This window comes from Mustela erminea, chromosome 18 (assembly GCF_009829155.1).
Source record: "Mustela erminea isolate mMusErm1 chromosome 18, mMusErm1.Pri, whole genome shotgun sequence".
NCBI classification, from domain to species: Eukaryota; Metazoa; Chordata; class Mammalia; order Carnivora; family Mustelidae; genus Mustela; species Mustela erminea.
The window spans coordinates 61212645-61235340 of NC_045631.1; the positions used below are offsets into that span (position 1 = coordinate 61212645).

The window sequence follows — 22696 nt, forward strand, 5'->3', positions numbered from 1 at the left end:
AAAGAGTTTACTTATTCACTTGACAGAGATCACAGGCAGGCAGAGAGAGAGGGGGAAGCAGGCTCCCTGCTGAGCAGAGAACCGGATGCGGGGCTCGATCCAGAGAATCTGCCCGGGCTGCGGGGGTGGGGGTGGGGTCGTCGGCGCTGAGACAGGGGCGGGAGGCTGGGGTGGGTGGGGTCAGCCTGGGCCACACCCTCTCCTCCCGCCCCTCCCTCCTCGGCCCGGGCAGAAGCTGGCCTCTGGGCAGAAGGGCTGAGCGGGTCTCCTGTGCCAGAGGCAGGGACAGAGCCTGCTTCTGTCGGCCGCCGCTGCATGTCAGCTGGGTGGAGGCGGGACACGTGGGGCTCCACTCCTGAGGGGCGGGTTTCGGGTGCTGGTGGCCTCAGAGTGGGCAGGACTCCTGGGGTCGGCTCTGGGTTTTAGGCCCGTACATCACCCCCCTCACAGGCCTCCGTCTGCCAGTTCAGAACCAGCTCTCCTGGGGAGGGAAGCAGGGATGAGAGTCAGAATGTGTGGGCACACTCGGGTCGCGTGTACTCACATGCATGCAGACACACCCGCGGGGCCCCCCGTCTTAGGTCTCCCGTAAGGAGCCGGAAGTCCAACCTCTGTGCTGCCCCCAGGGTGTCCTGGGACAAATGAGTGCTTTGGGGACCCAGTGGGCCTGACCGGGAGGGAGGCACCTGCCACTGCCAGCGGGGGTCCTCGGAGGGAGGGGCGTGTGCCCTCTCTGGGCTCGAGGTGACCCCCAGCCCCCACCAGCCCACAGACTAGGCGCAGGGCCTCAGACCTGGGGTCCTGAGCACTTCCGGGGGGCGTAGCGTGGGGGGCCTGTGCCTTTGATGCAGGCTAACACGCCGAGCACCAGGAAAAGGAGGCCGACCACGACGCTGCTGACCACGAGCGCCTCCGTGAGCGGGTCTACGGCCTCGGGCGGGCACGGCGTCTCCCGGCCTGTGGGAAGTGGGGGCCGGGGGACACTTATTCACCACGAGGAGCCACTGGCTGCCTTAGCGCACCCTTGAGGGAGACATCGCCCCCATGGGCCGGGAGCAGGGGCGGGGTGTGCAGGGGGACAGCGGTGCCGCACGGAGGAAGGGGACAGCCCGGGGGACCTGGGTGTAGGGTGAGAACACCTACCACAGGGATTTGCAAAGAGCAGACGTCCTCTCTCCTTCGGGTCTTGGGACACTGCCCCTGACGCAGCCCCCCAGGCCCAAGAATCAGATGAGTGGACGGTACCCGGAGTCCCCGAAGGCTCGCTGGGTCCCTTCCCTGGGCTTGGCCAGGCCGGGGCACTGTTCTCAGCCACATTCTCGGCCACCGCACGGCCCAGGGGGACTGTGATTGGAACCGGTGGGGCGGGCGCTGCCTGTGGGTCTGAGCAGTGTCCCGGAGGGGATGCGGGACGGGAAGCGCCCCTCCAAGTGGAGGGGACGTGAGGAACCACTCGCGTGAGGGCAGTGGAAGCGGGACCGCAGGTGGCGGGGGCAGGGTGTGGACTGGTTGGAGGGGGGGCCTTGGTCGGGCGGGGACCGCCGGACCCTTCAGGTGGACAGTGTCCAGGGCAAGGGACCGGCTCGGGGAGAAGTGGAGGCATCATGGGGCATCTGGGTGAGAGCAGGGAGGCGGGCCCTGCGGGGGCAGACGAAACTCTGAGGGGCTGCGGGTGGAACCCCCCCCCAGCCGGTGAGAGGGAGGGGCCTGGGGCAGAGCGGGAGGCGCACGGCCTCGCCTCCTCCCTGGGCAGGGCAGCCCCCGCCTGACCCCCTGGTGGCGCAGGTCCTCGGAGGCGCAGAGGCGGGTCTCGTTTCATTCTGCTCGGTCGGAACCCAGGCCTCCTTCTCCGGGCCCATCCCGGGGCCCTGGGCACTTTTGGGGGGGAACGAACGGCTCCCCCGCCCCTCCCAAATACGAAAACCCCTGGGGTGGGCTGGGGGGACGAAGATGCCGTCCTCACCTGAAACGTTCAGTGTGGTGACCCCGATATTCCTCTGCAGACCCTGCAGGTGCCACTTGTAGCATCCGGTCTGGGCGTCGCTGGTGTTGTCGATCACCAGCTGGGCCTCGCCTCCCTGCACCCGGAGCTGCCACCCTTCCCGGCAGAAGCACCCCGGGGACCGCACGCGGAAGAGCGGCTGGACACTGGCCCCGGGGGTGCTCAGGGTGACGGCCACGCTGAGGAAAGGGTTGGAGATGTTGCAGCCCATCACGGCGCGCTCCCCTCGGGGCACGGACACCACTCCTTCGGTGCAGGTGGGGTTGTCCCATTCTGCGTTTAGGGGACAAGTCACACGTGGGTCATGGCGGGGCCTCAGGACGCTCACTGACCACCCTCCCTGAGGTCGAGGGAGGGACGGTGATGAGATGAGGGCCCCAGGGACGCCCAGCCCAGCTCAGGGTGCTGGAGGGCGCAGGAGCTCCGTACCCACCCGTCGGACAGGTCAGCGCGTGTGCCTCAAGCGGGAAAACAACACCGGAGTAAAAGCGGGGAGACGTGTGTGTCCTCACGCGCAGCTAGTGTGGCGTGTCACCGGGCCCGGGCACGTCCCCCAGGACCCCCTCCTTGCAGGCGGATTCTGGGGAAGGAGGGCGCGCTCTCTGTGCACTCACCAGAGTGTTGTGCCGTCGTGGCCAGACCTGCAGCTGCCTCACCGTCCCCGGGCTCCTGGGCCAGGCGTGCACACCCAACTCCACAAGGAAGGTTCCCTGCTCCTGCAGGACACCGCCACCGCCGCTGTCAGAAGCCACGAGCACGGGCCCCAACCTCCGCCTGCCTTGCTGGCCGTGGAACCCGCCCCACCATCTTGGGAGGCCAAGTCCTGGAACGGTCACCCGTCGCCAGCCTCACCGCACAGTCTGAGCAAACTCTGAGCGACAGGGACCCAGAGCCTCGGCACACGGCAGTCGGGGCTTCGCACAACATGAGCTAGCCGGCCCAGCCCTCCTGGTCCTGCTGTGGCACTTTCCACCGGGGACCAGGCACAGGTGGACAGATGCCAGACAACGGCACGAGCTCTGGGCACGCCGTGTGCTGCGTGAGCCCACAGTTCACCGAGTCCACACAGCGTGGCAGGGGCCTTGGGAGCCCACAGCAGAGGGTGTGTGAGGTGGAAATTCTGCAAGACAGGCACCAGCCTGAGCAAACCCGGAGTGTGGGGACCGTGGGCCCCTCCCAGGCCGCAGTCCCATGTCTGCACCTTGTGCAGCTGGCCAGGGCGGCTCAGCCAGCGGGCGTGGGCCAGCGGGCACCAGAGTGGGTGGGTGGGGGCTCGATTCGGGGAGGCCGTGGAGCCGGCAGGAAACTGCCCGGGTTCCAGAAGGTGGCTACGGTCACAGCTCCGTGGACGTAGACCTCCACATGCGTGTCCGCAGCAGGAGCCCGACCCCGTCTCCCCGCTGTTCCCCTCAGCAGCTGGGGTTTGTCCTGAGGAAGGGTGTTAAATGCCTTCTCTGCAGACGTGGTCTGTAGAGGACAGGGACACGACGCAGCCATCAGAAAGGATGAAATCTTGCATTTGCAAGTGCTCAGTGCATAAGTCAGTCAGAGAAAGACGGTCATAACAGGATCTCCCTGATGCGAGGAGTTTGAGAAACGAGACAGAGCAGCCAAGGGGAAGGGAAGGAAAAACAAAACAAGACGAAATCAGGAGGAGACAAACCGTAAGAGACCCTCAGCCACGGGAAACAGACCGAGGGTGGCTGGAGGGCCGGGGCTGGGGGCACTGGGTCACCGACACCGAGGGGAACACGGAATGTGACGAGCACCGCGCGTCGTGAGCAGCCTGCACGTCACTGACCTCTGTCCCCGAAACTAACAGTTCACTCGGTGTTAACTGATTGAATTTAAATAGAAAAATAAAATAAAATGCCTTCTCTGCATCTTTACAAAATTGTCGAGGTGTTGCATGAGCACACACCTCGCACAGAAATTCAAACAACTCTGAGGCACCCCCTGCCCCACCTACAGAGAGGCCACCGGGCGGGGGGCCCCATGCCCGCGCTGTCACCAAGTGTGCGGGGGGCTGACTCGGGCTGTCAGAGTCCGGCAGAGCTGGAACTGGGGGGGGCGGGCAGCACTGCCGTCATCTGCCCAGTGCCTGGGAGCCTCAGGCCTCTGCGGCTCACGGGTTTCCCGCTGATCCCAGATGTGCTGATGACCCAGCCGGGGGCACCCCGCCCCGACCGCACCCGGGAGCAGCCGGGGCGGCCACAGATGCTCCCTCTACCTGTGATTTCTTCCACCGGGTTGAGGTGCCCTGGGGTCCGGCGTCTACTCTGCCCTCCCCCGGAGCCGTGTGCGAGGGGCTGGCCTGATTCTGCAGGACGGAGCACGCCCCAAGAGTCTGCATGTCTAACGAGCTCCCAGGTGATGCTGGAGCCACTGGCCCAAGGAGGATCGGGGACCAGAGCAGAGGCAGAGAGCCCTCAGACTTGTCCTGCTGCCCTTCCTCTGGCCACAGCACTTGTCACTAAGGGGCCTGACCCTCTTTCCCATGGAAACTGGACACGCTCTTAGCCATCTCCATACGCGTTCTGATGGTCATCACTGGGCACTGGAGCAGACACCCCCTGTCTGCCATCCGGGGGAGGACTTGGCTTATCCCACTGTGGCCCAGGAGCACTGGGCCAGCCCCTCTCAAGGTCACGGTCTCTACCTGGGGCCTGAGTCCCACTGGGCCCGATGTGGATCTGCTCCTCCCACCCCTGCCTCCCCCTCCCAACCCCTTGCTGGGCCACCAGCATTGCAGGGAGGCATCCTGAGACTTACTTCCATTCTGAGCACTCAGGGAGGTGACCAGGAGGACAATCCGCAGCATCTGGGGGACCGAGAGGGTGAATGTCAAGGTCAGCATGGCCAGGAGGACAGGGAGGCGGCCTCAGGGGTCTTGTGTCCTCTTCATTGGTTCTTGGGACACTCCCTGGAGGAAGGAAAGCCACAGGATCGGAAGTCTGTGGGCTGCAGCCTGGCCAGGAGCGGATAGCAGTCCCGAGCTGCTCCCTGACCAGCTGTGCCCGGAGGCCAGAGCCCCGAGAGGTCTCTTCTCCCGCACCTTCTCTGTACCTTTATAATGTACGCAACGCGGGCCACTGACAGACAAACAAGAAACACGGACAAGCCAGGAGGGACGTCACTGGGAGGGAGCCCTGCTGACAGCACCATAATGACGATAAATGTGCAAAACTGGCCTGAATTGTGTTCCTGTGCACACGGTCACGCCCACTAGGGATCTGACACCATTCCGAGACCGCCTTGGGTGCCCCTGCCCTCCCCACCCTCGCCCTTTCCTGGGCTGGGGGCACCTGCTTCCTTCGAGACGTCCTTAGGGGACGGGCTCTTAGCAAGCAAAGGAGCCCTCCTGTGGGACTCACAAGGCGGCCTTCCGTCTCCTTTGACGCAAGCGCCCCCTCGGGCTTCTGCGACCTCTTGACCTTTGTTAATGTGACATTTTTCTGATTAAATTATTTGAAAGTATTTTGTTTTATATATTTATTTTTAAGATTTTATTTTTAAATCAACTCTGCACCCAGTGTGGGGCTCGAACTCACAGCCCCGAGACCAAGAGTCTCGCCTCTTGGCCGCTGAGCTGGCCGGTCGCCCTTATTTAAAAGTATTTTAAAATTGCTTGCCAGGCCATTTCTTGACCTTTTGATTACAAAAATAAGAATAATAGACTTTTTGTTTTGTCTTTGGGCAGTTTTAGATTTACGGGAAAATTGGGCGGGAAGTGCAGAGTCGACACGTGGGCGCGCTGTGGTGGCACACGCGTCGCGGTCCGTGAGCCGGCACACACGCGGGCGTTGCCCGAAGTCCGTGCTTCGCATACCGCACGGCTCACTCGTGTGTCGAACGGAAGGGCCGTCTGGACACAGGCGTGATGGCTTGCGCCCGTCATCGCGTCCCGGACAGAGCTGTCCCCGAACCCTGTGCTCCAGCGGCTCATCCCCTTCTCCGGGCCCCTGGCAAGCCCTGGTCTTCCTCGTGTCTCCACAGTTTTGCCTGAATTCAGCTGTTTGGGGGGAATGCGGCACCAGGGCCAGGAGCACTGGGAACTTTGAACTTAATGGCCTCCAGACACTTGGGGCCACTGGTGACCAGGCCCAGTCCTGACCCCAGTCAGGGGAGTGGGGCTGGGAGGCATGATCCCAGCCCCACCAGGGCCGCAGAGCACCCGCTTCCGTGCTGCTGCGTGTAGCTCCCCAGACCCCCGGGGGCCTGAGCAGGCAGGCGTGTTTTCCCACCTTGACCCCACCCGCCAGACCCGGGGCTCATGGCGGGTCTCCTGGCGTGGTCTTCTGTGAAGACACTCGGAGCGAGAGAAGGCCTGCCCTGCGCTGTACGGTCCAGCTTTTGAAAGAAACATCTAATTTGAGGTGAGAAGAGTTTCAACAATGGCAAGTGCAAACCACTTGCTGGGCTCCTGGCCTCCAGCCCACGGGGCTCTGGCCAGGCGGCCACACTCCTGGGGCGGGTAGGGAGGGGCCGTGCACAGGCTGTGCCCACTGGCTCAGGGCTGGCCCGAGCTGGCCGGTCCTCCACAGGGACAGGTAAGGAGGGACAGACAGAAGGACGGGCATTCGGCCAGGCTGAGGATGGAGGCCTTCCTTCTCTCAGTCCACACAGGGCTCTGGGCTCCCGGGGGCGAGAACCTGTGCTGAGCCAAGTGGCCCGTGTGTCACAGACCCCAAGTCCCCGCAGCTGAGGGTTTTGGCTGATGTGCTGAATGTGCCCGGCATCTTAGGAAGCTACTCGTTGGGTCCCCACCTACTATATCGGGGGGCCATGCTGCCGCCGCCTTCGCAAAGTCTGCCTGCGTTTGTGGGGTACAGCGTCTCCTCCTTACGGGGCTGTAAGACTCGTGTTTTAGAGAAACAAAGTGCCACCCGCAAGACAAACGTGCTCCTGCTCCAACTTTCTCTTTGGACTATTCCTGGAGCAGCAAGACTCTACATGTTTACCTCGTCCGTGTTTTCTTTGAAAGTCACGGTTTTGTTACGAGAAGTGTTACTTGTTTGCTGTTTTCAGGTGTCCTTTTCCAGAGACCTCCCAGACCGTGGGGGATCCACGGGCACCGAAATGGACCTCCACGTGCGCATCACGAATCCCCTCAAGGCCATTGTGCAAGTGTCGCGTGACAGGGTCCACACTTTCTTCCAAGAAAGTGGGCTGTGCCCAAGACATCCCACGCGTGGCCCCCCCGTGCCGTCCATCCCGCCGCTAACCGTGGGCGACTCGCCCGGGACGCCGCCACTCCCAACGTAGACTCTTCAGCTGTGCTCACCCCGGGAAGGCAGGCTCTCCGCTCTGCTCTGCTTTATCTGTCCCTGCAGGTTTGTTTCCCCACGAGAATATTATTAGCATAACCAAAATCAATTTTCTTCTTCAAACCAGAACTTGCTAACGAGGAGGGAGGGGCGTCGGCCCGGTCCCGCCGGAAGGAATCTGCTCTGAATTACACAGAAGACGCGGAGGTTTCACGGCTGGAGGCGATCCCGTGGCAGCCTGGCTGGTTTCGATGCCTATCGGCCACCGCCAAGATCAGACACGCACAGCTCACTCCCATTAAATGCTGCTTATGCGGACGGAGGGTTCTAGGAAGAGGAACCGAAACCTTCTGTGGGTCTTTTCCTGGCACCTCAGATAGGATCTGCTCTGCTGCTCCCAAACATTATTACAGAATAACTTTGCTTAAATTAGAAGACACACATTTTTTTTTCCTTCTTTCACCCCCGACAGAAATCTTCTGAAATGGGAAAAGACACAATCGTGCCCCTTGGCCCCAGGCACCCTTGCTGATCCCGGGGGTCTCTCCTGGGCCCGCGGCCACAGCCCTCTGTGCCAGCTTGAGGGAGAGCTCTGCGCGGGCACCGGCCTCCCCGATTCAGGCCGCGGGTCACTATGCGAGCTGAGCCCCAGCCCCGTCTGTGGCGTCTGGCCTCTGCCTGGCCGTGGAGGAAACCCCAGGCGAGCCCCGCGGTGTTTCTGCCCTCCGGCCTGGAGAACCGTCCGCAGGGGCCCCTGGAGCTCCCTCGAGTCCTTGCTGAGCTTCCCAGGGTCGCCGCCTGGGATGGGGGCCAGAGCTTCCCCCAGCGCGGTCTCCTGTCGGGCATCGGTGCACCTTTCTCTTCTCTGCTGCCCCTGGCCAAGCTCCGCGCCGCCTCGGGTGCCCACACTTCCCCGGTGCTGCGATGTGGGCCAGGGTGCCCCGGTCTCGGGGCGGGGGGAGGCAGGCCAAGCTCTCCTCTGGCTGGAGGTGAGAGCACCCTCCAGGGAGGCCAGGCACTGACCCAGGCTCCGGCCCCGTGCGAGAGGTGAAGGCGCATGGAACTAGGGGGCAGGTGTCCCCAGCGCGGTGGGCAGGATTCCCACGGGAACCAGAATGTCACCGGGCGGCCGCTGGACCCGGGCGCTGAGGGAGCAGCAGAGCCTCCGGTTGGTGGCCCGGTGCGTGCGGCATGCCCAGCAGATGGGGTGCTGCGCCCTCCGTCCAGACGTGCGGGTACTTCCACCGCACTGGTTGGGCGCGACCTCAGGACTTAGGGGGACGGCAGGAGGTGCCCACAGTCTGCACTGTACAGAGCCCTTCCCCTGAAACCTCCCTCATCAGGCCTCGTCCTGCCCGCGGCCGGGCGTCTCTCCTTCTCCATAAACTCGCAGTCACGTTCCGAGTTCCAATGAAACCGTCCGGGATGTTGACTGAGAATAAATACACGATGGGCTCTTTTGCAATCCTGCACCAGGGTCTCACTCCAGGCAGAGTAGGGCTGTCTCTGCAGGGTCCTCTGGGATACCTGCCGGCTCCCGGACCCCGTGCCACCCACGCGCACGGCGGGTGCTCAGCCCCAGGGACCTGAGCGGCCTCCCCGCCAGGGCCCCCTCTGGTCCTCCCTTGGACCGGGCAACACAGAGAGCCGGTCACCGCCTTGAAGGTGTGTGCACGTCACACATGCTGACCTGACCGGTGGGACCTGGAGAGGGTGTGGTGTGCCAACAAGCAAAAGGAAAGTGAAAGGCAGGCAGCCTCGCCTCTGTCACATGAGGCAGCTGGTGTGGGAGAAACTGGCCATCCTCATCCAGGGCACAGGCCCCTGGAGGAGATGGGGCGTCGGGTGCCCCGAGCCCCAGGCGGTCCTGGCCTGCTCACCTCTGCTCACAGGTTTTCATCTGCTGAGGGAAGCATACCAGCCGAGGCCGGCCCCGCCAGCATCACGGGCCCCCCCACCTCGGCAGTTTCTAACACACCATGCATCTCCCAACCCTAACAATTACTTTACATGGACTAATTTTTAAAATCATATTATCTACTCTGACCTCACCTTAAGAAATACACATATATGGGCGCCTTGGTAGCTCAGTGGATCAAAGCCTCTGCCTTCGGCTCAGGTCATGATCCCAGAGTCCTGGGATCGAGCCCCACATCGGGCTCTCTGCTCAGCGGGGAGCCTGCATCCCACCCCCCCTCTCTGCCTGCCTCTCTGCCTACTTATGATCTCTGTCTGTCAAATAAATAATTAATTAAAAAAAAGAAATATGCAACTACAGTGATGGTTAGATGTGCTGTTTCTATGTATGTTTTTGTTTTGTTTTCTTTTTTTTTTTCAATATTTTATTTATTTGTCAGAGAGAGAGAGGGAGAGAGAGCAATCGAGCACAGGCAGACAGAGAGGCAGGCAGAGGCAGAGGGAGAAGCAGGCTCCCCGCCGAGCAAGGAGCCCAATGTGGGACTCGATCCCAGGCCCCTGGGATCATGACCTGAGCCGAAGGCAACTGCCCAACCAACTGAGCCACCCAGGTGTCCCTCTATGTATGTTTTTCTAATGTGCACTGAACTGTCTACACAACAAGCCAGGAAGTGTCCCGGACTTCCTACCACCACCGGCGTCCTCCTATAGCCCCTGGCCAGCTTCTGCTGTGTCCTCCAAGGCAGGCCGGATGCTGTGCCCACTGAGGACATGGGCCCCGGGACGGGCACTGGCTTGGGCTCCAGGCTGCCCAAAGCCCTCCGCCTCCTCTGAAGCTCCCTCCAGGCTCTGACGGCTCTCGCCTCACTCACAGCCGCTCTCAGCCCCTCTCCACACTTTCCTTATGTTGGGAGAGGTCCCGCCTCTTGGTGGGGTCCCCTGGTTCCACACTTAGGATAAGGGGTTACCTGGGTTGCACCCCTTTTCACTTCCAAACTTGCTCACCTTGGGCTGGCATCACACCCTCCATCACAGTCCTGTGGCACTGGGGGGCAGTCAGTAGAGCATGCCACTCAGGGCCCTGAGTTCAAGCCCCACATCGGATGTGGAGCTGATTTAAAAAAAAAAAAAAAAAAAAAGTTAAAAAGAAAAAGAACGGGCCCAGAGACAGGGGATCCGGACCAGAGACTGGGAAGCTTCCAACGTCCTGTTGCACATCCTGCCGCCCTGAGCCTTTGGGGACTCCCACAGCTGTCCTGGGCACCACCTGGCTTTTACCACTGACTAGTGGTCCTCCTTTTGGATCGGGGCATGGGCCTCCGCCGGGCAGGTGGCATGGGTGCCAATGCTGAACCCCGGGCTTATCTATGAGGGCATTCCCTGGCTCGGCCTCTCTCCCTCGGAACAGTCCAGAGACCAGAGGGCAGGGCAGGGAGCCAGGCGGGATTCCCCCTCGCTGTTCACGGTGCCGTTCTGGCTCTCCCGATACTCCTGCTCCCAGGTCTGGGGAATCCCATCTTTATTGGGAAGGCCGGAGGTCGTGTGAGTCCCGTTTGGATGTGGTTCCAGGGACTTTGCACTTTTGAACATGAGTCACAGGCGGCCACTCTCGGGGCACAGAGCCAAAGGCAGCAGAGGTCCCACAGAATGCAATTTATAAGTCCTGCCTCCTGTGTGCTGGCTCTGCCCGTTCATTTGTCTTGTGAGGAACAGAACCCAGTCCGGGCCATCTCTGGGTGGCAGCCCTTACCCAGTACGAGTACCCGGCCAGCAAAGCTCATTGCTGGGGAGGCCAGCTGGGCCTCCAGACCTCAGTGCCTGGGTGTTGGAGGCCCCTGAGGGTGGCTGCCGGTGCTGAGCCATACTCCTCCCTCCCAGGGGCGACTGTGTCCACCTGCCCCCAGCGCTGGCTGACCTGACCCCACCTCCGTGGCTGTTTGGCGTCAGATTCAAGCGCAGCCAAGGACAGGGGTTGGGCTGTTCTGGGGAATTTGCTCAGAGAAACTTCACTCTGATGGCACAGGCCCCTCTCTGGGCTCGCCAGGCACCATACAGACACCCAGGTACGTGCGAGGAGCAGATCTGTAGCCCAAGTTCCATGCAGGATTAGGGACATACGTGTGTGTGAAGAATGACTCATTTATCGAAATCAAGTGTGTCTTTTAACTGTGGCGGCTTCACTCGCCCTGCCTGAACTGTCTCGTTTCCCAGCACAGCAAAGGCGAGGAAAACCAGAGGACCGGGACGGGGTGGGGAAAGGGACAGGGAGAAGACGGCCGCAGTGGAGCAGGAGGGCGGGCGGCGGGCGAACAAACGCGGTGCAGGCTTCGCCCTGGTGGGCGCCCCCGGATGTGTCTGCCTGCCGGGGAGGGAGCGACACAGCCGGCATTTGGGGGTCCCAGACAAAGGGCGACTCACGGGTTCTGGAGCTATCCACACGTGGGAGTCAGTGACAGTGATGAGGGGACAGCCGGATGGCTGAGGACGAAGCAGAAGCTGAGCCGTGCAGCCCCCCCTCCCCGGGAGGGACATACGTGACATTCTTTAGGGACCTCCCAGCCGTCTTAATGTCCGCACCTTGCTAAGAAGGGAATAGCGACCTGGGCAAGGGCAAGGCCTCCCCTGCCGCATCCGTAGCTCTTTAGCTTATGAAAGTTCTACCGAAATCTCCTTTTTTCCTTACCTCCCCTAACCCCATAACCTGCCACCCCTCACACCCCCGGGGCTGCAGCTCTTCCTGCCCACGGGTCCTGTCCCCGGGCTTTCATAAACCACCATTCTGCACCGAAGACGTCTCAAGAATTCCTTCTTGGCCGTCCGCTCCAGGCCTCACCCAACTGAACCTCACCCATATTCTAAAACTCAACATGATCTGGAAAGTGCGTGTCCGGATTTGGGAAAAGGGAAAGCTAAGGGAGGGGGCTGGGTGCTCCCACAGCCCCGAAGAGAGGCCACTCTCTCCCCTGCGGCGGGGATCATGAGCCTGTGCACGAGGTCAGGTCAGGTCGAGCGGGCCAAGCCTCTCACCAGCACTGTGACCGAAAGGGCTCTGGACCCCCAGCCTGAGCAGAAGTAGGGGAAGCGCCCCAGCCAGGGTGCGGCTGCTGTGGCTGGGAGGGGTCCCCCGCTGGGCAGTAAAGTCCTCCAGGCCTGGGGACTGGGCGGGCACACACTTCCTGTCTCCCAAGCCGCCTGCTCCAAGAACCCTCTTCCCCACATCAGCCCCGGGAGCCCCGTCCCCTGGGCCCTGGGGCCAAGAGCACATCTTCCCCCCATCCTCACTGTCACAGTCCGGGGTGGGGGGGGGGGGACAGGCAGGCCTCCCAGGGGCTTGGGCTCCTCTACCCACAGGCCGGGCTGGAAAGTGGTTTCCATGCCGCAGCTCAGTAACCGGCCTCCGGTGATGCACGAAGTCGGAGATCGCTGCCGAACCAAATGCCAAGAGAAGCCTGAGAAGCGGCAGCTCCTCCCCCGGCTCGCTGGCACGGGGTCCCTTCGGGTCGGGTCGGGGAAGTCTCCGGCGGCTCATTTCTCTTTTATGGGGGTGTGAGAGCGAGTGTGCGCGTATCCTGGGTGTGAGTCCACGAAAGTGAGTGTGAGTCTGCAGGACCCCGAGATGCGACCCCCTGCCCTCTCAAGAGTGGGCCCCGCGGGAGGCAGGTCCCCAGGGCGACCTGCGGCCTCTGTCCCTTCTCCCCAGCCGCGCGCACCCTCTGCCCGCCGTCCCCTGGCGCACGCGCTCCGGCGGGGCCCTCGGGGCCGCACGTCTGCGGGCGCGGGTCAGCGCAGCGCCCCAGGGGCTCCACCCCCGCTCCCGGAGCCCTCGGACCGCGCGAGCCCCCGCCACGCCGCCGGCGGCCGCGCGCCCCCCGCGTCCCCACCCCTGCGCGCGCTCACCTGCGCCCCGGCTCCCGCGCCGCTGCTCCAGGCCCCGCGGCCGCCGCCGTTTGCGCGCCGAGGCGGGGAGGACAGTCGGGCGCCCGGGCGGGGCGGGGCCAGGGCGGAGAGGCGGGAGCGAGGCCCCGGGACCCCGCGCCGCCGGGAAGGAACCCCGAGTTCGGGGAAGTCTGGCGTCCTGGGAACCGCCCTGGCTTCACAGAAGAGGTCACGACTTTCTCGGTAGTTCTTCACCGTGTCTTTGTTTCAACACTGCACCAGCGCGGGGCCCGGCGTGGGTGCGCGAACAAGGAGTCTTGAGCACTGAGACAATAAAATGTAAAAAAAGATAAAAGTAAAAACACGTCATTAGACGTTCCTCCTAAAGCAAACAGGAAAACAGCGGGGCGTTCTTCCAGGAAAGCTGACCAGATGCTCCTTTGGGGTGGGTGGCTTGGCCTCCGCGCACGGACCAGGGGGCCTGCGGTCCTCGTCGGTGTGTGCGCGCTCGCGTGGGGCCAGCCGCGTCCGCTGAGACCCCACAGGAGCGTGGGAAGGCCCGGAGTTGTCTCGGGCGCGGGCGCCCCACTGCATCTGGAGGTGGCCCTGGGCTGCGGGCAGGAGCGGACAGGGGAGGCCCGCGCGCGCGGAGAAGGTCAGACTCTTCACGAACCCCGGCCAGAAGGCGGCCCTCCTCCCAGCCTGTCCCCACGGAGGGTCCTGCGTGGGCGAGGAGACCCAGCCCGAGGGGCACCTGAACGAGGTCAGAGCCACAGAGCAGCTTTGGGTGTGAGGGTTTGCTCATCGCTCACGTGCACACGTGGTTCTCATAAAAATCACTAAGAAGAAACTTTCTCCTTAAGTCTCGGAGAGAGAGCAAGGAGGCTCGTGTGGAGGTTTGGCTGGTGTCCAGCTGTTTGTTCTTGGTGCTGTCCTGGGCCCCGGCCCAGCTTCGAAGGCCCCCCAGGCTGGGCACAGCTTCGATTAGTCCAGACCCAGAGTGGGAGCCGGGCTTGTGCCCTCACTGCTGCTCCCCATGGACCAGCCCCCTTGTCCTCACAGAGGGGCCGCGGGAGGGCCCGGCCCGCGGGCAGGGAGATGTTCCAAAGGAGGACATTTGTCTGGTGGGCAGAGAGGGCCCAGAGCGGGTCACACTCCCGGGACGACGGCACTTCCCTGTGGGTACAGAGGCCGGAAGACCCTGCCCCCACCCAGAGCCCAGCGAAGCTTGAGGGGGGCCCCATGAATGATCACCCAGCCTGCCCCAGGCCCCTGTGCCTCCCCCCAGCCGAGCTCCCCAGGCACTGCGCCTGGGCCGGAAGGAGGGGCTCATCCCTGAGGCCGCTTCCCAAGTCAGCCCTTCCTCCTCATCACATCCAGCATTGCCCAGGGTCCCTCCGCTCAGCAGGGGCTCCTGGGCAGCAGCTGGTGGCCACCAAGACCCCGAGGCACAGGGCTCTTCAGGCGGGAGGGTAGGAGGGTCCCGCACTGTGAGGGACCTTGAGAGTCAGCTGAGGGCTGAGACTGGTTTATCCCTGTGCGCAGGTAAAACACCTTGCGTCCTGAAAGTGAAACAAGTTTGTTTATTTTGGATCGTGCAGAAACCTCACGAAACCACTTACGTGTTCCAGGAAGGAACAATGAGAGGTGCCCGTGTGTCTCATGGAGACTCCTTTCTGCAGAGGACACGCTTGTGGACACTTCCTCGTAACTTTCTAGAAGTGTTCTGTGCGTGTACAAACACCTACGTATCCCGTGTGTGTGTCCTTCCCATTTCTTTTCTTTTTAAAAAAATCTTTATATTTCTTTTTTTTCCAAACAGACGCCATGATCAGCACGGAGCCCAATACAGGGCTTGAATCATGACCCTGAGATCACGACCTGAGCTGAGATCAAGAGTCCGACGCCTGACGGACTGAGCCCCGCAGGTGCTCTGGGCCCTTTCCATTTTCCTACAGTCCTGGGATCTGGTCTGCAGACAGGTGCTCAGCTCCTTCCAACGTGGCCTTTGGAACTGTCCTGTTTCTCCCTCTCTGTAGGCTGCCCCGTCCCCTACATTTCCTTGGATCACAGCTTCTGCTGCATCACATGTATGGGGTTTCGCTTTCTTTCTTTGGGTTTCTGGAATTTGTGGTTTCAGTTGTGATTTCCTATCAGACTGAAAATGCTGGTCAGCAGCATGTTCTCACACTCCCCACGGCTGCTGGTCACCTTTTTGTTCCCAGCAGGCGACTCCATTCTAACTTCATTCCTCGTCTGGTTCCCCTTCTCCGAACCTCACAGCGGTTTCAGGCATGGCTCAACCGGTCAACCGGTCAACTCTTGGGAATGCCTCGTGTGTCCTGAGATGTTCCCACGTTCCCTGGCTGTGCCCCTCAAGCCAAGGGGGCAGTGGGGAAGTGTGCTCGCTTCCGTACTTGCCAATTTTGATGGGCTTGAACTGTCGGTGACCGAGGAGGGTGAGCCGGACTCCCTCAGTGTGACGGGGCTTGCTGGTTTCCCTGGAGCTCTAGTGATCATCACTGGTACGTTTGGAAGCGATTTTATTAGACGCAGATTCTAAACTGGTGTGTGTTCTTGCTGAGTTGAGCCTTTATCGTTAGTGACCCTCTGCACCTGACTGTCCAGCGCGTTTCCGGCTGTTTAGTCTGCTGTCGGGACAGCAACGCCAGCTCCCTTTCCTTAGAATATTCCTGGTCCTTTTCCAGATTTTCCCTTTCAGCCGCTGTGTGTCTACAAGCATTAGGTGCATCTCTCGTAAGTGGACATTACCTCACCATTTTTTTAAAAAAGATTTTATTTATTCATTTGACTGAGGGATAGAGAGAGAGCAGAAGCAGGAGGAGCAGCAGAGGGAGAGGGAGAAGCAGGCTCCCTGCTGAGCAGGGGACCCAGCATGGGGCTCGATCCCAGGACCCTGGATCATGACCTGAGCCGAAGGCAGACGCTTCACTGACTGAGCCCCCCAGGCGCCCCTCGTTTGTTGGTGTTTTAACTGCTCTGTTCCAACAGACTTGGAACTGCTGCTCACCTGCAGACGTTTGTGGAGGGCCGAACAGCGTCAGCCCAGGGAGACTTGCCTTAATCCCAACCCCACCCCCAGGGAGTCCCGTGGGACCAGCGTCTAGGATCAGATAGCTCGGGGATTTCCAAACACAGAGCAGAGGCAGCTTTCACTCTAACGCCTGCCTCGCCCTGCCCCTCAGTCTGTCCCAGCGCTCCAGACCCCCCCGGGCACCGGCACGACGGGCCCCCACACCTGTACCCTGTCCTCTCCCTTCAGCGGCCGGCCTCCGATTCCTAGAATTACCCCAGAATTAGGACACTTCCCTGGGGAGACTCTAACCCCAACCCAACCAGAGGGCAGGCCAGGGCCAGTGTCCCCAAGGTCCTCGGGTCAGGATGAGGGACAGCGGCTCCTTTGGACCCAAAGGCCTTCTCGGGAGCCCCTCCCCCCCATGAGCCCTGTGGGAAGAGGGAGGTTGCGAGAGCCATCTCCAGATGAGCCGTTCGCACAAAGGGAAACGCCTTAGCTGGGGACCACGGAGAGAGACCTTCTCCAGGGGCTGCTTGGAGGGGGCCCTCGGGGTTGGGTAGGGGGCTGGAGACTTCTCCAGAGACCCACGGGGCATGACCCAGAGAGGCACCTCTTGGATCACCCTAGGGTCCCAACAGCGGCTGCGAGAACATCACACAGACTATCTGGTGTGGCCCCCGAGGGGCTGCGCGGAAGCCAGGGCGTGTCCAGCGCCGGCGTCTGGGGTCAGCAGCTGCCGGCGGCCACACCCGGGAGGGACAGACACCCGGCGGGACAGACACCCGGCGGGACAGACACCCAGCGGGACACACAGCCGGCGGGACAGACACCCGGCGGGACACACAGCCTGACCCCAGTTCATTTCAGTCTGTTTACTTGGTCACGCGCGTGAGGGAGAAAGCGAGCAGGAGTGCAGGAGGGGCAGAGGCAGAGGGAGGAGGAGCGGGCAATGTCCGGCAGACGCCGCACGGAGCGCAGAGCCCATCACGGGGCTCAGTCCCACGACCCTGCGATCATGACCCGAGTCTCAATCAAGAGTCAGACACTCAATACACAGCGCCACCCGGTGCCCTGGTCCAATTTCAGTGTGAAAACACACAAACGTAAAAATAGATAAATAAACAAACACTCAAAGGTGTGTTTCCCGAAGAGCTAGATAGGCGTGAAATGGTACCAGAAATGAACTCTGAGTCAGGGAACTGTGGGTTTTTGCAGTTTCTTGTACTTTTTCTTTGTCCTCCAGAATTTCTGCCGTGGACACGTGCTTCAGGCATCTGGGAGGACCGCGTTGGTTTAGAATAAACTGCGATTTTTATTGCATCCGAGAGAGCGCTGCACTGACGGCGAAGAAGAGCAGGGGGCCTCAGGCTGAGCGGGAGGCGTGGGGTGGAGGGGACAGGCTGGGATGGCCCTGGGCTGCGCGCACGTGCGGGGTCCTTGAAGGCCATCCTGACCTCCAGCCTGTCTCGGGGAGGGCCGGGGGGCCCCGGCCTGCAGCACGGCCTCTCCTGGCTGAGGCCGTCCGGACAGGGTGGGGCTGAGGGCTGTTCTGGACCCGGTGGCTCCTGGGTGGGCTTGATACCCGCCCCCGCTTACTCAGCCTTGAATAGGAGGCGAAGGCCATGGAGGTTGCTGGGGGTAGGCGGACGCAAACTGGGGAAGGGGTTTGGCTGCCGGGGGCTGAGCAGAGGAACCCTCAGCTCCAGGACATTTTAGGAACAAAGGGACTCCCCTTTCTGTCCATCCCACAGATGGTTTATTTTGCATTTGACCTCTGACCGCCCCCTCCTGGCCACAGCTGGACCAAACGGGCCTGGGGCCATTGGGCTTGAGACTGACCGGGTGGCTGTCCAGAACAGGGAGTGCTCCCCAAGGCCAGATGGTCAGAAGGGGCCCTGGGGGGAGGGCTCCGAGCAGAAGGCCCCAGGCTCTGGGAAGGTGCAGGCAGTCCTTGGCCCCGGGGCAGATTCAGACGTCGCCACCTCCCTGGGTGGTCCCCGAGTCCTGTAGCCTGAGCCTGGATGTGCTGGCAGGAGGGAGGCCCGTAGCCAGGGTCAGAGCTGAGGGAGCTGCCGGCTGGGCTGCTGCTCGGAGAAACCTGACGGAGAACGTCGCACTGGGATTGGTTCCACTGGGGAGGGGTCGCAGAGCAGAGGGTGGAGAGGCCCGGGCTGTGCGGGGTGGGGGGGTGCGGGGTTAGCTGCCAGCCTGCTCGCTCCCTTCAGCAAGGGGCCAGCAACCACGCGTGTTCTGCTCTGGCCACGTTCCTGGTCTTCCAGACCGACGCACGCCTGCTCTGTACACAGGAGGTGCTCAGTGAGTGTGGCTGACAGGCGATCAAACCCTTTCCCACGTCAGGGAGGCATCTGTGCAGGGCCACCTCGCCCAGCGCTCGTCCCTCCAGAGGCAGCGGCTGGTGTGAAGGGAGGCGGCGGACCGCAGGAAATTTCTCGACATCACAGACACCATTTTCCTTTTTTCTTTTTTTCTTTTTTTTTAAATTTTATTTATTTATTTGACAGAGATCACAAGCAGGCAGAGAGGCAGGCAGAGAGAGAGGGAGAGGCAGGCTCCCCGCTGAGCAGAGAGCCCGATGCGGGACTCGATCCCAGGACCCTGAGATCATGACCTGAGCCGAAGGCAGAGGCTTAACCCACCGAGCCACCCATGCGCCCCTCTTTTTCCTTTCTGACTAAGGAGCTCCCCAAAAGGACCAGAGAAAAGTAAATTACAGTAAGTTAGGACAGTAAATTAATATATACCAGGGATAGTTTTCTTTGCGGTCACCCATGAGACAGTGTGAGAGTAACCGGAGGCCGCTCTGCCCGTCAGCCCCAGCCCCGAAGCAGCAGTTCTTTCCTCTTCTGTTTTTCAGCTAAATCACGTAATGACTCGTCCCGTCGTGGTCCTAAGAACCTCCTGCTTTCCCCACGTGAGCGGGACGTTCAGGTCGCTCTGAGTCTGCGCTCCCCGAGTTGCAGTCCCGAGACCCCCAAGAGAGGCCTGTGTTCCTTTTCGTTGTCGCGTCTGTGTTGCTGCCGACAGAGGCAAGCGGGTTTTCTGGAGAATCCGGGCTCAGGTCTGCTTCATAAAACACACAGACGCTTCGCAGAGCTCGCTGTGTCGCGTCCGGGCAGGCATCTTGGTGCCTGACATTGGGGCACGAACCGTGGCCATGCCCCGGGCTTCCCGAGGCGCAGGGCTCCGGGACCCCCTCCGCCGGCTTCCGGGTCTCAACCCCTGGGACCTCGTGACACTGACACCCACACCGCTGTGTGCACGGTCACCGCTGCGTTTTAGAAGATGTTTTCAACTGTCACGTGTGTCTCCGTTTAAAAGATTTTTATTTATTCACAGACAGACAGAGATCACAAGCAGGCAGAGAAGCAGGCAGAGAGAGAGAGGAGGGGAAGCAGGCTCCCCGCTGAGCAGAGAGCCCGATGCGGGGCTTGATCCCAGGACCCTGAGATCATGACCTGAGCCGAAGGCAGAGGCCCAACCCACTGAGCCAGCCAGGAGTCCATGTGTCTCCATTTAAATGGGCTTCTCCGGGACGGTGTGTAGCAGAGTTTTACTTGGTGAGTTGTTTCCTTAGCAGAAGAGACATCCTCTGTGTAATTACAAGGAAATTCATTTCATTCCTTGGGTGCCCGGACAAACAGTGCTATTTCCAGGCTTCTGCAGACTCTCTCTTAGCAAAGTACAATCAGTGATATTTAGAAAATCTTCGAATGATCACAGCACGAGGGCGGCTTTCAGCCTGCCAGCTCCATCCTGTCCGAGGCCACCAGGGGCCCCGCCCGCAGACGACCCCGAGACGCTGACCCAGGTGTCAGAACACGGGCCTTCCCGGTGGCGAGCAGGCGGGCTCAGACTTTGTGTCTCTTCTTACATCAAGACAGAACCTTCCTGCGCGTCGCCCTCCCCCCTCCCCCCTGCGGCTGGTCTGCCCCTCAGCTCTCACCCTGCCCCCCCACCTCCGACGTGCAAGCTGTGTGGGCGCCACAGCTCACCGGCCCACCTAAGGACGGTCTGATGAGATTCGGAGGCCAGAGGGAGGTGTGGACCTTTGCTCCTGAGAGAGGCCTGGCCAGGCCGAGGAGTCGGTGAGGGAATTTCCACTCTCGCCAGCTGGTAGCTGGCACGGGCAGGTGGGGGGGCAGCGGGCGTGGGTCCTGGGTGGGGCGGTCCTCCCTGCTCCCGAGCCGAGGTCCTGGGTGGGGCGGTCCTCCCGAGCTGGTGAGGGGCGGAGGGCCCTGGACGGAGCCGCCGCCCACAGGGAGCCCCGCTTCCCGCCCCACGCACCCTGACACGCCGCTGGGAGGGCGCAAGACGCTCGGAGGTGACCGGGCGGTGGGGGAGGGAGGCCTGCCCTCCTGTCCTCTCCCAGGCCAGGCCTTCCCTCGCAGGTTCCAAGGGAGTGGCGCCTCCGTGGGTGCGCCCGGAGGGCAGAGTCAGCCTGGCCACCAGCTTCCCGCTGTCCCCGCTGTCCTGCAAGCCCATCACGGGCCCCCAATGGCACCCAGCTTCCTGGGAGTGCAGGGCTGGTCCAGCGGATGGCTGTCTGGGACCCTCAGTCCTTAAATCAGAAGGCGTGGAAACACCCTTGCTCGGAGGAGGCAGGAGGACATTCTCACGCCGGCGTCTCCTCCCCCACTCTTAGGCGAAGGAGGAGCGTCCCCCGCCCCAGCAGGACGCGCTGACCAGCGACACGCTGACCACGCCTGCAGCCAGCCCCTCTCCGACCCTTCCCAGTTTCCTCCTAAACCCCAATCCAGCGGACCTTCCCTTTCTCTCCAGACTTGCCTGTGGGTCCCCGTCGTGTGCACGTCCTCAACCGAATTTCCTCTAGTGCTTCTGAATCGACTCGTTTTGCTGGTAAATAACTGGCTACTTTATTTTTAAGGTTAACAAAACCCCCTCAGGAAAGGACCTCTTTTTTTTTTTTTTTTAAAGATTTTATTTATTTATTTGACAGAGAGAAATCACAAGTAGACGGAAAGGCAGGCAGAGAGAGAGAGAGAAGCAGGCTCCCTGCTGAGCAGAGAGCCCGACGCGGGACTCGATCCCAGGACCCTGAGATCATGACCTGAGCAAAGGCAGCGGCTTAACCCACTGAGCCACCCAGGTGCCCCAGGAAAGGACCTCTTTGCCTTCCCCAGGACCCCCGACTTCTCCCAACCACCCGCTATGCACAAGGCCAGTCTCGCTGGTCCCTCCAGACTGTCCCCCAGGACGGGGGACACAGCCCGCCTTATAGGGACTCTAGGGGCCTGAGGGGCCCTTCTTAGGTTACTTTAGGGACCATAGGGGAGAGTTTTATTCTTCTTGGAATGGGGTTTGGACCAGCAATTAAGTCGTCTGCACAGGCAGGGAGTGACAAGGAATGCGGTCATGTTCTGTGGTGTCCTTCTGGAACCTTCCAGAACTTCTTTATGCAAAGAAAATATGCTCTTATCCACTCCTACCGCACTGCTGACAAAGGCAGCCGGTGAACCCAGCTTCTACGGCCGGCTCTCTGGAGAGGCCTGGCAAAGGTGGGGCCGAGGGCCGCTGGGCTGTGACGGGGCCTTGGGCCTGTTTCCTGCCTTTGTCAAATGAGCCAGCCGTGACAGACAGCCTCGTTCTCATTTTCCAGGTCCTGAGTGTGGCTTCTGGACAGAAGCCCGACAGGAGCAGCCGATCGCCTCCTCCCGGGGACTGTGGTAGTGACGAGCTTGGCCTCGCTCCTGACACGACTCCTGGTGGCTGGGGAGTGCCCTCCATGCCCCCAGAACGTGCTGCCGGCCTCCCCCTCTCGGCTCTGGTTCTGTTCCTCAGCTGCCTCGTTCCCGTGAGCTGCCAACTCCCCCCGCCCCGGCTCTGTCGTGGGCTCTGGCACCATGCAGGGTCGTGTGTACAAGTCAGAGGCAAAATTCTGAGCAGTGGTTGGCCTTTGCCTGCAGCTGTTTGTCCCCACAAGGACTCACTGGCACGAAGTCACACAGCCACGGGGGCCACTGCTCGGAGCCACGGCCGTGTCCATCGGTCTCTGGACGCAGCTTTCCTTGGCAGAGCCCTCCAGCTGGGCCCCAGCGTCTGTGGACACGACCGGGCAACTGCGCTTCCCAGACCCCTGCATGAAGGGGGGGCCCAAACATAACCATTGACCTGAAATTAATAAAATTTGAGGTCATGGGTGCCTGGGTGGCTCAGTGGGTTAAGCCTCTGGCTTCGGCTCAGGTCATGGTCTCAGGGTTCTGGGATCGAGCCCCGCATCGGGCTCTCTGCTCAGCGGGGAGCCTGCTTCCCCCTCTCTCTCTGCCTGCCTCTCTGCCTGCTTGTGATCTCTGTCTGTCAAATAAATAAATAAAATCTTTTTAAAAATTCGCGGTCATTCCTAAGAGAGCTTGTTATGAGATTAGAAAAATCGGTTCTAAAATTCACATGAAAGAGCAAAGGTCTGGAGCAGCCACGATGTTTGAAAGACGGAACGGGGGGCTTGATCCTCTGCGCCCGCGGAGCTTCCCGCTGCCCCGTCCCCAGGCAGACTGAATGGGTGGGGCTGGTTCCCCGGGCAGAGCTGGTCCAGAGAGAGGGGCCCTCAGACCGGAGGGG

General features: G+C 61.4%; 1 protein-coding gene and 1 long non-coding RNA gene across 3 annotated transcripts; one reads left to right on the top strand and one right to left on the bottom strand.

Moving 5' to 3' along the window:
* Positions 1 to 107: 107 nt before the first annotated feature.
* Positions 108 to 13369, bottom strand: SECTM1 (secreted and transmembrane 1). Of its 2 annotated transcripts, XM_032322192.1 has the most exons (7): positions 13084 to 13368; positions 4775 to 4925; positions 2617 to 2718; positions 1964 to 2275; positions 1144 to 1200; positions 794 to 957; positions 108 to 481 (listed from the first exon to the last, which is right to left on the bottom strand). In XM_032322192.1, the coding sequence occupies exons 2-7, from the start codon at positions 4857 to 4859 to the stop codon at positions 467 to 469; spliced, it is 735 nt and encodes a 244-aa protein (XP_032178083.1). In that variant the 5' UTR covers positions 4860 to 4925; positions 13084 to 13368; the 3' UTR covers positions 108 to 466. The 2 variants fall into 2 exon arrangements, with proteins under 2 accessions (XP_032178083.1, XP_032178084.1); XM_032322193.1 differs by lacking the exon at positions 1144 to 1200 and having other exon boundaries at positions 13084 to 13369.
* A 6212-nt stretch (positions 13370 to 19581) lies between these two features.
* On the top strand, positions 19582 to 22285 carry LOC116578180. The gene is made up of 3 exons (XR_004280759.1): positions 19582 to 20205; positions 20900 to 20977; positions 21738 to 22285. It is a non-coding gene; the product is annotated as an uncharacterized LOC116578180 (long non-coding RNA).
* The last annotated feature ends 411 nt before the right edge of the window (positions 22286 to 22696 follow it).

What these genes read in the sequence shown, in the direction of transcription:
- SECTM1 (XM_032322192.1), bottom strand. Translation starts at nt 4,859, where the DNA reads ATGCTGACCTTGACATTCACCCTCTCGGTCCCCCAGATGCTGCGGATT. An exon ending in CCTGAGTGCTCAGAATGGAA is followed by an intron (nt 2,719 to 4,774) that starts GTAAGTCTCAGG and finishes GGTGTCCTGCAG; the next exon opens with GAGCAGGGAACCTTCCTTGT. An exon ending in CACCACACTGAACGTTTCAG is followed by an intron (nt 1,201 to 1,963) that starts GTGAGGACGGCA and finishes GGGCTGCGTCAG; the next exon opens with GGGCAGTGTCCCAAGACCCG.